At 40.7% G+C, this 12,242-nt stretch overlaps 1 protein-coding gene across 4 annotated transcripts; it reads left to right on the forward strand.

Moving 5' to 3' along the window:
- Nucleotides 1-314: 314 nt before the first annotated feature.
- Cnbp (CCHC-type zinc finger nucleic acid binding protein) lies at nucleotides 315-11,899 on the forward strand. 4 transcript variants are annotated; one of them, XM_020179539.2, is made up of 5 exons: nucleotides 315-475; nucleotides 9,003-9,140; nucleotides 9,239-9,331; nucleotides 9,501-9,699; nucleotides 10,907-11,899. In XM_020179539.2, exons 2-5 carry the CDS (start codon nucleotides 9,017-9,019, stop codon nucleotides 11,022-11,024), a joined length of 534 nt encoding a protein of 177 aa, XP_020035128.1. In that variant the 5' UTR covers nucleotides 315-475; nucleotides 9,003-9,016; the 3' UTR covers nucleotides 11,025-11,899. The 4 variants fall into 4 exon arrangements, with proteins under 4 accessions (XP_020035128.1, XP_073900701.1, XP_020035130.1 ...); XM_074044600.1 differs by having other exon boundaries at nucleotides 9,239-9,329; nucleotides 9,496-9,699; XM_020179541.2 differs by having other exon boundaries at nucleotides 9,003-9,119.
- The last annotated feature ends 343 nt before the right edge of the window (nucleotides 11,900-12,242 follow it).

Here is a 12,242-nt window from a genome sequence, read left to right on the forward strand (position 1 = left end):
AGCCCAGGAAGGGATAGAAATCGTCCTTGGCTCCCGTCAACCGCTGACACTGCCCGGGACGGTCTCCTGGAGGGTCAGCGGACTTCCAGCCCGTCGGAAGGGGCAGCCACCGGCGAGCCGAGGCCCGAGGGGACAGAACTAAGATGCGGGCGGGAAAGGCGGCGCGCAAGGAACGACGGGAGAGAACGCGGCGCGCAGAGGAAGCGTGCACCCCGCCCGTCAAGGCACCGCGCAACGCTCGCGCTAGGCGGTGCTCCCCGCGGACGGTTCTGATTGGATGATCAAGCCCCGCGCCCTGATTGGTCGCGTGGGCGAGGCGGAGAAGAGCCGTGCGCAGCAGCGTGTGTGGGGCCGTGTGCAGATCCGCGTGTGGCGCAGGCAAGGACCCTGAAAATAAACAGCCGCTTCCTTGCGAGTCGCCTTTCCTGGGCCCGCGTCCGAGTCTCCACCGCAGCGGGCCGCTCAGACGCCTAAGGTGAGAGCTGAGGGTGAGGACGGGCCCTGGGAGGCCGCGGTGCGGGTCGGGCCAGGCAGAGGAGGACCGAGGGGTAGGAGCGGCGAGGCGCGATGGCGGCCGCACCTCGGCCTGCGCCCTGCTGCGTCAGGCGGACAGCTCGGCCGCGCTGCCGCGTCGGACCCGGCTTTTCGTTCCGCCGCCGGCCAACCCCTCCGCCCCTCCTTCAGTCTGGGAGTCCGGGCGCCCAGGCCGCGCCGGGCCGCAGGGCGGGCGCAGGAGGCCCCGGCGCCCTTGGGGTGAGGCCGGAGCCTCGCGGTCGCGGAGCGGGGCCCCGAGGGCGGGCGCGGCGGGGTCGCGCCGGAGGGCGGCGGCGCGGCGGGAGGCCGGGGTGGGCGCTCGCGCGGGCCGTGTGCCAAGGCCGGCGCCCGGGGGCAGGGCCGGGGGGACCCCCGCCGGAAGGCCCAGCGTCCTTCGGAGTTTACTCTCCGTGCCCTGTAGCTTCCCTGTTCTCGAACTGTCGTTTATGGCGTCGTAAGTCGCTCTTCTCACACTGCCAGTGAAAAGGGGCTGATGGGAACCACTTTGTCTGCATCAACAAGATCTGAGTTACAGGAGCCCTTCAACTCCATTGTCAGAGAAAACCCGTGCATTTTCCAAGTCTTTTTGCCATTACTTCTCAGATTAGACGAATGTAGATTACAAGGGAGTCGTGAGGTTAAGTAGCTAGGTCCTGTCTGGATTTTCCTTAGCGTGAGAGCCTGCTTTGGACGGGCATAGTCGCCCCCACTTGGACTTGGGTCTGGGTTTATCTTGGGTAAAGCTTAAGCTTGTTGCCACATGTTAAGCACATGGCCTGAGCCGCAGGGCCCTTCCAAAGGAAGTGACCTCATCTGATCTTGGGGGTCGTAGAGAAAGAAAACATTGCTCAGTGGTCATCTGTGACTTGAGGTGGTGCTGTTGCGCGTCAGTCTGAAGGGCCACAGAACGGCCAAGACGCTAGTTTGTCTTAAAGTGAAAGAGGACTAATGTACGTCTCTATCTTGCCCCCAAAATTATACTTTATAAAACATTTCCCTCCTTTCCTGTTCAACCCAATTTTGGAGAAGAAAGTAAACATCTAGTACTTGCATCAATGAACTAGTCTGAGTTTAGATTAGCAATTTTGTCACCCATTTGCTCAATATAAATTGAGTATGAGGCTTTAAGGATTTTAAAGAGGCATGAGATGTAGTTCTTATTTCTTAGCCCCCTCCCACCCAAACATTTTTTTGAATGTTAAAGGTTTATAAATAGTAACTGCCGCAGCCTTGGGTATATGTTTATAGCTTGTTGGGCCTGAATCTTCTCTTCAAGGAACTCTTTGTGAATTAGAATATAAAGGGAATAATTTATTGGAATCCCAAGGGCCCAATTAAGGACTTAAACCTTTTTTCCCTCCAAATTACAACTTTTTAAACAAAGCCTAAGAGTCTATTTTTGCCGGATTATCTACTGCTAAATTTACATTAGAAAACTTGGTAAGCAAAGATCCATATTTCTTTTTCATTTTGATAACAAGGGGTGATTTATTTCAAACAGATGTGCAGTCTAAAATATTTTCAGTCAGATCAATGGGAGACCATTTGTTACACTGGCAATTGAACATCCGGAGCAGGCAAAATGATTTCTTTTTTAAGGTATTATAAATGAATTTTGTAACAGGTTTATGATTGGATTCTTTTTACCTTTTCTTTTTTTTTTCTTTTTTGGTGACACTGGGGTTTGAACTAAGGGCCTCATGCTTGCAAGGCAGGCTCTCTTACCACTTGAGTCACTTTTCTTTTAAAACTTAAAAATATGAGGCAGGTATATGGGAAGACACCACATTGGTGCCTTGGAGGCAATAGAACTACTTTTGAACTAGCTGGAACTAATGGCCTGTTGGCTAAACATTTGACCACAGAGGGATTTTTTGCCTTTTTTTTTTTTTTTTTTTTTCTTTTCCTGCAGAAGCAAGGGCTTAAAAACAAAACAAACGCCACCACCGCAAAACCCTGTTGGCTCTTTTTCTCTTCCTAGCCTCCTGACAGTAATTGGAGAACCAGAAGACTAATACCAGGGCATCTGGCCTGCTTTGACGAATGCTCTTTCGGTACCTTCTCTTAATAGAGTTCCTTATTCTGGCAGTGTCAGATGCTGCTGTAGTAACGGAGTCCAAGTAAGAGGTTGCAGAGAGCTGTACAATAATTCTCACGCTGTAAAAAAACTGTTGGGATAATAAAATGAGAGGTTATGGACACCAAAATTCAGGTTAAGCTTTTGTTAACTAGGAATATGATCATTTGGAGTGATTCCATGGTTACAAATGAGGGTATAGTGACTCCATAGTTAGAAGTGAGGATATTAGCTGGTGAAATCAAGTTGCCTATGTTTGTGTGTGTTTGTGGTGACACGCCCATGTTCTGCCTCAAAGAGTTAGGAAAAGAATTACCTTGGTTTAAAATTCAGCAGAGCTGTGTGAAGGTATAATGTAAGTACATTCGGAGTATGATAGTAGATTTTTAAAAAGTTCTGTTCTATTTTTATATTGTTTATCTAAGAAAATACTTTTTGTTTAACATTCAAATTAACTTTCAAAAGCTAATTTGCTTTGTACATGTTTATGTAATACTTTTGAAGTAGGGGAATGACTTGGTGAACTCTAGTAGTACTAGCTTTTTTGTGTCCTCTATCACTTACATATTAACAGAGGTCTCTGCAGAGGATTTTATAACCAGATCCTTGAAATCCTGATTCTCTACTTTCTAGCTTTATGGTTTTGAATAAGTTACTTGGTTTTGGATTTTGTTTCCTATTAAAAGGGATCAAGAATAACTTGTAGAGTTGGAAGGTTATAGGCGATGTATTTATTAATGCTTGACTCATAGTAGATTTCAGAGATAATCAGGGCAGGCGGAAATGGATGTAATTAACCAAGGTCAGGCAGTAAATGTAGGGACCAGAATAAGAATGAAGTTTGCTCCCAGTTTATGAACTGTTTTTTCATTATTCTGGACAGAATGTAGGTAATGCAGAGTGTATCTTGCTTCCTCTTATTTTATCAGTAGTTTTATTTTTCAGTACCAGGTTGAGATACCAAATTGACTTACTGGAGCATAATAATGAGTGAGTACACTGAGTGGGAAGAAGCTCCAGTGTGGTCTAAGTGCATTTGGGCCAACAACACTGAAAAGGCCAGAATAACTCTGAGCTAGGGAAAATAGCATAAGGATATACAGTGTACAAATGTGAATGCGTACAGCTGTGTTGGAAAAACCATATAAAACAATAGTTAGGTATACGCACATCATACTTTGCTAGTCTTGTTTATCCCCAGTAGTCCTGTTACATAATTAAAATGTATTTTCTAGGATGGAGCCATGATCTTTTGTTTTGCTGTGCTGGGAATTGAACCCTTCTGTATGCTGAACAAGAGCTACATCCCTTGCACAGTTATGGTTGTTTTATTTATTGGAACTCTTATTAAAGTTAGTCTTGATCATATCCTGTTCAGTTTAGGTAGTTTACTAACTTCGTTCTTAATATCAAAAGTGAGGCACAGCCGGGTGCCAGTGGCTCATGCCTGTAATCCTAGCTACTCAGGAAGTAGAGATCAGGAGGATCACGATTGGAAGCCAGCCTTGGCAAATAGTTCTGAGACTCTGTCTCGAAAATACCTAACACAAAAAGGGCTGGCGGAGTGGCTCTAAGGTGGAGGCCCTGAGTTCCAGCCACAGTATGGCCAAAAAAAAAAGTGTGGTACAGTACTGATGCTGATGAAGGCAATGTAGCATAACAGTATTTTTATGAATGCTAGGATTTAATCTGTGAAGTACATGTAAGAGCAAAATCTGCTTGTAAAATAGTCAAACCTCTTAGTTTAGCATGTAAGATAACATTCTATCTTTTCCAAGCTTATCTTGACTATTGGGCATACTCCTCCTGACTGGCGTGTCCTGTGCTTCTATCATTAAGTGGTGTTTCTGTCATGAAAATATGATACATTCTAACTGAAGCTTAGAAATAGATAATTGATTTTTAGTAGTTGGAAAGCACCTATTTTTCTCTTAACCTCTCCCCCATTCTTTCAGGAAATAGACTTTGAAACTTCAGTATAAGCAGTTAGCTATGCTAAGCTAATATGTAGGCATTGGACCCAGCTCTAATGTATGTATCCTGTAACTAATCTAATTGGGGGAAGGGTGGAAAGGAAAGAATAACTGTATGCAGAGGACATAAACCTTTATAGGTTTTTAAACTGAGCATATAGGCAGGGTGCTGGTGGCTCATGCCTGTAATCCTAATTACTCAGGAGGATCTTGAAGCCAGTGTTTTTCAAGACCCTATCAAAAAAACCCAACACTAAAAAAAAAAAAAAAAAAAAAGGCTGATGGAGTGGCTCAAGGAGTATGCCCTGAGTTCAAACTCCAGTAATGCAAAAAACAAAAACTGAGCATATAAAGCACCAGGTATCTTGTAACAATTGTGACTACAGATAGTTTGGTCATCTCCTTTTTACAAATAAGAGACAGGAGAGAAACCATATGTCTTTTGGGGGGTTGGGGTCTTGTCTCGGCGGGGTTGTCCAGGCTGTCCTTGACTTTGCACTCCTGCCTCAGCCTCCCTGTAGTGCACCACTAGTTACGTCTGCCTGACAACAGTGGAAAGGGAGTGTTCTGGTTTTTTTTTTGTTTTTTTTTTATTGTGGCTGTGCAGGGGTTGAACTCAGGGCTTCAAGCTTGCAAAGCAGGTGCTCTGCCACTTGAGCCATGCCTCCAGTCTTAATGTATTCTAAGTCTTACATTGACATGTTTTGTAGCATTTCATATAATACAGAAACTGAGTTGATTGTGAATTAATAGGAAGAGCTTGGGTGACAAGTTAAGGATTCTGACCTAGCTGCTGACTTTTGGGACCCCTGGTGGAAATTTTTCAGCCGCTTGTGGGGCTAGATAGATAATATGAAATAAATACTCTAATTTTCATTGTTTTTATCATTCAGATGTTTAGATTAATTACAGATCCAAATCTCAAAAACAACGTTAAAAATGCAAATCACAGCTGGTGTGATGATTCTAATCAGTGCCTGTAATCCCAGCACTCTGGGAGGCTGAGGCAAGAGGATTGTGAATACAAGGTCAGTGTGGGCTACATAGTGAGATGCTTTAAAAAATAAAAAACAAAAGCAAAAAAAACCTCAAAACAGTGGAAGTTAGTTGTGTTTATAAGTTATTCTTTTTAGTTAGTATTGTCTTTAGAGTATTGGGCCTTAATCCTTATTAGAAGCTGAAAGCCATGATCCTGAAAAACCATTTGTAGAGAATTGCACCTGTGATTGCAAAAAGCTGAGTTTCAGAGTAATAGTAGCTTTAATGAGTACACAATTGAAGACACATTGCTACTTTACTTTTTTTTTTTTGGTGGGTGGTACTGGGGTTTGAACTCAGGGCTTTATGCTTGCTAGGCAGGAGCTCTGCCACTTGAGCCATGCCCCCAGCTCTCACATTACTACTTTAAATTAGTGATGCAGTAAATTTTGTGAGTGATAGCAAGGATTTAGTTGCTTTATTGTTAGTACTTCATTAGATTGGATTGGGTCTGTACAAGATACACAATTGACTCAGCAAATGACTAGAAGGCTTTTTTACTGTGCAAAAAAGCAATCGAAGTGCTGAGTTATGTAACTGCTACTAAAAGGGTAGCTGTATGGAGTGTTAGGATGATTCAAAGGTGAATTACTTGGTCTCTCACCTCAAGAATTATGATAGAAGGGAATATAGTGATGCGATTAGACGATTAACAGTGTCCTGAGTCTTTAATAGAAAGGAGAGTTCCAGGCTGTGAGATGTGTTCAGGTTTTTTTTAATAGTTGGCCCTTGAAAGGTTGGAAAAGGATGCGACAGGTGGTAGAGGACAGTGCAGGAAAATCCAGCCAGTGTCAGTTATAGGCAGTCAGAATCATGTAACCACAGTTCTTAGCTCATAGTTTTCCTAAGGAATAATGTCAAATTCTGTAAAGACCTTCTAACTAAATTTAGTTGTACATAAGATAAATGTTAGGATGGGCACTTGCCTTCTAGGATAGATAGCATGCCTCTAACACAAGGTGGGAATCATTAGTTTACTACTGGTAATAAAGAGACAAATTTCTCAAAAGGGACCAGTTATTCAGTGAAAATGTAGACCAGCTAATTCATTGTTTGAGATTTGCTTGGCCAAAGGGAGAAGGCAGATTGCATGTACATTATCTAAGCCCACGGGAGAGACTCCCCCCACTCCCTGTCCCCACCCCAGCACTGGGGCTTGAACTCAGGGCCTACACCTTGAGTCACTCTACCAACCCTTTTTGTGAAGGTTTTTTTTGAGGTAGGGTCTTGAGAGCTATTTACCTTGAATCATGATCTTCCTGTTCTCTTCCTCCTGAGTAGCTAGGATTACAGACGTGAGCCACCAGCACCTGGCTGGAGAGACCTTTTTAAAAAGCATGTGTTATACTGATTCTGAGTCTTTGGAATATTATTAATGAAGTTAATATTTTCCCCTTTAAGACATATAGAGCTTTGTACCCGCCCTTTTCTTCCTTAATTTATTGTACTAAAGAATAATGTGAGACAAAATTTGTTGACACCAAAACAAACCTCCTACAATGTATGAAATTCTGGGTTTGCCACTGAGAGGTGCATATTGATTTTGCAGAATAGTTTAATGGCAATCATTGAAGATACTGTTATCAGTATTGTCTATTTTTGTTTTATTTTTAATTGGAGAAATTCTGTTTAAATGAGATTGTAGCATGTACTGAAATATCACATATTAACCAGCTTTCAGTTGGGAATTAGGATAGAGTGAAGTATAGCTTAGTAGTTAATCTTAAAATGTTAATTTAGCTAATTGTTTGGTTTTTAGAAATTTTTTTTTTTTTTTTATGTCATTCTCCCTCACTCATACACTTTGGATCTGGGTCCCTCCCATGTGTAGTTAAAACAAGATAAAATGGAGAAAAAGAAACAGTTGGGGGAAAAAAAAACCTTCATTGGTTAGTGAGTTTTCTAGTAGCTGATTTTTTTCAAATTAGTATTTATATAGTGAAAGTAAACCTAAAGTTTTAAAGTATCTGATGATTCATTATGCTTTATGTTTGTACTTTCAATTTTGAAATAAACAAATCTTTCTAAATTATTTTAAAGGAAAAATCAGGAACGGTCATTTGTTACAGCTTCAGAAATACATTGTATATTGGATAATCGTATTTGTCTTTTCTGTTTAAATTTTTTTTTACATTTTTATCTAATGCATCTTAATAGGCTGGTTTCTTCTGACTAGAAATGTACATTATATATCTAAACAAGTATAAAAGCATCCTAAAGCTTTTTTTGTGGAGGAGGGGGAATGCACTCTTAGGCAAGTGGCAAGAGTTGGTAGAAAGGTTCCTCTGGAAGCTTATTCAGAATCAGATTGCAGAGTGGACAAGTGTTGACTTTGGATTATTTGACAGTGGAAACTTTTTAAAACTAACCTTGACAGGGAGAGCCATGCTACTTTTCTAACTGCTTTTTTTGGGTGTTGGTACTGTGGTTGGTTTACCTAATTCTATCCAGTTAGTCTTACTCATTTGAAACAGCATGTTTTTCTAGGTTATAGTGCCATTGCTTACCTTTGAGAGAGTATTTTTAAAACTTTGTGTACCATTGCTTAACACTGGAATTAAAGGTAAGAATATTTAGATATGGAAGTGAGAAAATAAAACGTTATACATTCTCAATGTATTCCATTTCATTCTGTTCTAGGAATAGCCTTGGATCAGTTTTAGATTGTTACATAAAGAAGTACAAAATCCATTTATTTTATGGGAGTTTTATTATTTTAAATGATAATTTAATAAAGGAACCTACTATGAAACAGTTCAAGTAGCTTTGTTTTAAATGTGAAATTAAATTATGGAAACATTGGGAGAAGGAAAAAAAAGAGGAAAATACAAGTGTTCTCAGTTTTTTGGGCACTATTAGCACTTTGTACCTCCTTGTTTTCCTAATATTTCTAATATGCTGTGCCTGCTAGAGATAATTTTTTAGAATATCTTTTAACATATACCTGCATTAAAGACTTTTGGTCTTCAGGCATGTGTTATGGTATAACTAGGTGAGATGATTTTTCCTTACTGACCTCACCCTCAGAATCTATTGTACTGCTTCATTAGTTTGGGTTGTTCCAATTTTGTGATCAGTAAATAACTTCCAGTTGGCCAAAGTAAAGCTTTCTGGCTTATAGCCATGAAAATGTGTCTGTTAAGCTAGACCTGGAATTAAGTATCACTGGATTATTTCTAGTACTGAATATTCAGTAAATTCCATCACCTCCTCAATAACTACTAACTTGCCTATTAATCCATTTGTGCTTCACTTGAATGGTTTTGAAGACCCCATTTTATAATAGGTACACAATACGGGAGTATGTAGGTATGATTATTTTTGTAACTTATATAAAGTAGTTTGAAGGCTTTAATGTTATCTTTTTTAATATTTCCAAGCTTTGACTGCAGCCATGAGCAGCAATGAGTGCTTCAAGTGTGGACGATCTGGCCACTGGGCCAGGGAATGCCCTACTGGTGGAGGCCGGGGTCGTGGAATGAGAAGCCGTGGCAGAGGTGGTTTTACCTCGGATAGAGGTATTTTTGTCGAATAAAAAAATTCTGAAGTATTTAAATATTCGTTAGTATAAAGACTGGTCTAATTAGCCAAATTTTTTTGTTTTTGATCAAAATAGGTTTCCAGTTTGTTTCCTCATCTCTTCCAGACATCTGTTATCGCTGTGGTGAGTCTGGTCATCTTGCCAAGGATTGTGATCTTCAGGAGGATGGTAAGTATTTAATACTTCAAACCCTTTTACAGTTTGGAGATGTGAGCATGTACTACTGCACAGAGCATTGGGAAAGATTTCCACCTTTGAAGTTTTGCATCATATGTTTGACACATAATACCATAAGGGTTTTATAGTCTTGGTTTGCTTCTTTTCCTTATTGTTGAAGCCTGCTATAACTGCGGCAGAGGTGGCCACATTGCCAAGGACTGCAAGGAGCCCAAGAGAGAGCGAGAGCAATGCTGCTACAACTGTGGCAAACCAGGCCATCTGGCTCGTGACTGTGACCACGCGGATGAGCAGAAGTGCTATTCTTGCGGAGAATTTGGACACATTCAAAAAGACTGCACCAAAGTGAAGTGCTACAGGTGAGTTACCAGAATGTTGCTAACGGGAAACTCATTGCAGATTCTTACAGAGGTGAGTTAGGTGTAAGTGGAAGGACCTTGTGGGTCAGTGCATTCAGGAAAGTTGCTTGTAACCAGAGAACAGTGCCAGCAGCTTATGTTCATGTTAATATGTATTCTGTCATGATAACCTCTGGTTTAAGGCATCTAAATACATGGCACAAGCATGGAACTTGTGAAAATAAAAAAAAAAAATGAGTGTTAAAATAACTTGAAGCTTCCAGACAATTTATGAAAAGCTGTATAATGTCATAAATTTTGTGTAACCAGAAATAATTGGTGTTTGAATGTAGCTTGATAAATTGTACATATTTGAAGTGTACAATTTGGTAAGTTTTAGGGTATGTGTGTATGAAACCTTAGGTCTTAATTTGCACACGACAGCATCTTGGCTAATGATTTTTATTTGTTAATTTTTGGTACTGGGGTTTGAACTTAGGGCTTTGATCTACCACTTGAGCCACTCTGCCAGCTCATGATTTGGATTTTTTGGATTTGATGTTTATCTCTTAGAGGCAAGATTTGGTGTTTTGTTTTGAGACTGGGTCTAGCTAGGTGGCTTTGAACTTTTACATTCTCCTACCTCAGCCTCCCTAGTGCTGGGGGAATTACAGGAGTGTTTAACCACACCTGGCAGAATTTTTTGTGTATCAAATTCGTCCTTCCTGTTAGTTTATTAATATGAAGGTTTATAGTCTTAACTGGGTGGTGTGGTGGGGTACCTGTAAATCCTAGCACTCAGGAGGTTGAGGTAGATGAATTGAGTTCAAGACCAGCCTGGGCTACAATAGTGAGACATTATCTCCATAAAAAAGATCCATAGTCTTAAAGAAAACTGTATTTCTTTCTTTCTTTTTTTTTTTTTTTTTTGCCAGTACTGGGATTTGAACTCAGGGCCCTACACCTTGAGCCACTCCACCAGTCCTTTTTTTTTTTTCCTTTTTTTTCTATTTTCAAGATGCAGTCTTGCAGACTGTTTGCCCAAGATGGCTTTGAACCACGATCCTCCTGATTTCTGCCTCCTGAATAGCTAGGATTACAGGCGTGAGCCACTGGCATGAGGTTGAAAAATGTATTTCTTGTTAATGGCTTTTTATTGCTTCACTAGAATGTTTTACTTGTTCCTAGCACCATTGTAAGAACTAATTTTTTTTTTTTTTTTTTAAAGGTGTGGTGAAACTGGTCATGTAGCCATCAATTGCAGCAAGACAAGTGAAGTCAACTGTTACCGCTGTGGCGAGTCAGGGCATCTTGCACGGGAATGCACGATTGAGGCTACAGCCTAATTATTTTCCTTTGTCGCCCCTCCTTTTTCTGATTGATGGTTGTATTGTTTTCTCTGAATCCTCTTCACTGGCCAAAGGTTGGCAGATAGAGGCTACTCCCAGGCCAGTGAGCTTTACTTGCCGTGTAAAAGGAGGAAAGGGGTGGAAAAAAACCGACTTTCTGCATTTAACTACAAAAAAAAGTTTATGTTTAGTTTGGTAGAGGTGTTATGTATAATGCTTTGTTAAAGAACCCCCTTTCCGTGCCACTGGTGAATAGGGATTGATGAATGGGAAGAGTTGAGTCAGACCATTAAGCCCGTTTTGGGTTTCTTGAATATGTTCCCATGTAGGAGGTAAAACCAATTCTGGAAGTGTCTATGAACTTCCATAAATAACTTTAATTTTAGCATAATGATGGCCTTGGATTGTCTGACCTCAGTAGCTATTAAATAACATCAAGTAACATCTGTATCAGGCCCTCATAAACATACAGTTGAGTGGGAGTAAACAAAATGAAAGACATATACGTGTTAATGGCTGTGCGAGAGAAATCGGGATGAAAGCCTAAATAGGAGCAGCTTCATTGCAGCGTTGATGCTGGACATACAGATGGTGATGGTAAAGGTTTAGAATACATATTTTCAAAGACTAAATCTAAAACCCAGAGTAAACATCAATGCTCAGAGTTAGCATAATTTGGAGCTATTCAGGAATTGCAGAGAAATGCATTTTCACAGAAATCAAGATGTTATTTTTGTATACTATATCACTTAGACAACTGTTTCATTTGCTGTAATCAGTTTTTAAAAGTCAGATGGAAAAAGCAACTGAAGTCCTAGAAAATAGAAAATGTAATTTTAAACTATTCCAATAAAGCTGGAGGAGGAAGGGGAGTTTGACTAAAGTTCTTTTTGTTTGTTTAAAATTTTCATTAACATGAAATGCCACATTAAAGAGGGAACTATAGAGGGACTGCAAGCCACCAGCTGCACGTTTTGTACTAATTTAGTCATGTCTTCAGTAAGGAGTTGCTGACACAAGGACACATAGGTTTGGATAATTTGGTGATGCTTGTTTGCAGTTATAATGCTCTAATCCATTGTAATGATGTCCTGTTTGGTTCTGTGTTCATTTGGAAGAGTTTTAATACCATGGCTGGTTTTTAGCATTTATTTTTCCTGTGCTTCCTAAGGATCTGAAATGTTGGATTCTTTCTGCCACATTCCCCACCCCACC

This window comes from Castor canadensis, chromosome 10 (assembly GCF_047511655.1).
Source record: "Castor canadensis chromosome 10, mCasCan1.hap1v2, whole genome shotgun sequence".
Classification (NCBI taxonomy): domain Eukaryota; kingdom Metazoa; phylum Chordata; class Mammalia; order Rodentia; family Castoridae; genus Castor; species Castor canadensis.

Excerpts from the sequence above, each read along its gene's own strand:
- Cnbp (XM_074044600.1), top strand. The coding sequence starts at position 9,017 with ATGAGCAGCAATGAGTGCTTCAAGTGTGGACGATCTGGCCACTGGGCC. Across the intron at positions 9,141-9,238 it reads TGGTTTTACCTCGGATAGAG|GTTTCCAGTTTGTTTCCTCA; the intron begins GTATTTTTGTCG and ends TGATCAAAATAG. Across the intron at positions 9,330-9,495 it reads GATTGTGATCTTCAGGAGGA|TGAAGCCTGCTATAACTGCG; the intron begins TGGTAAGTATTT and ends TTTCCTTATTGT.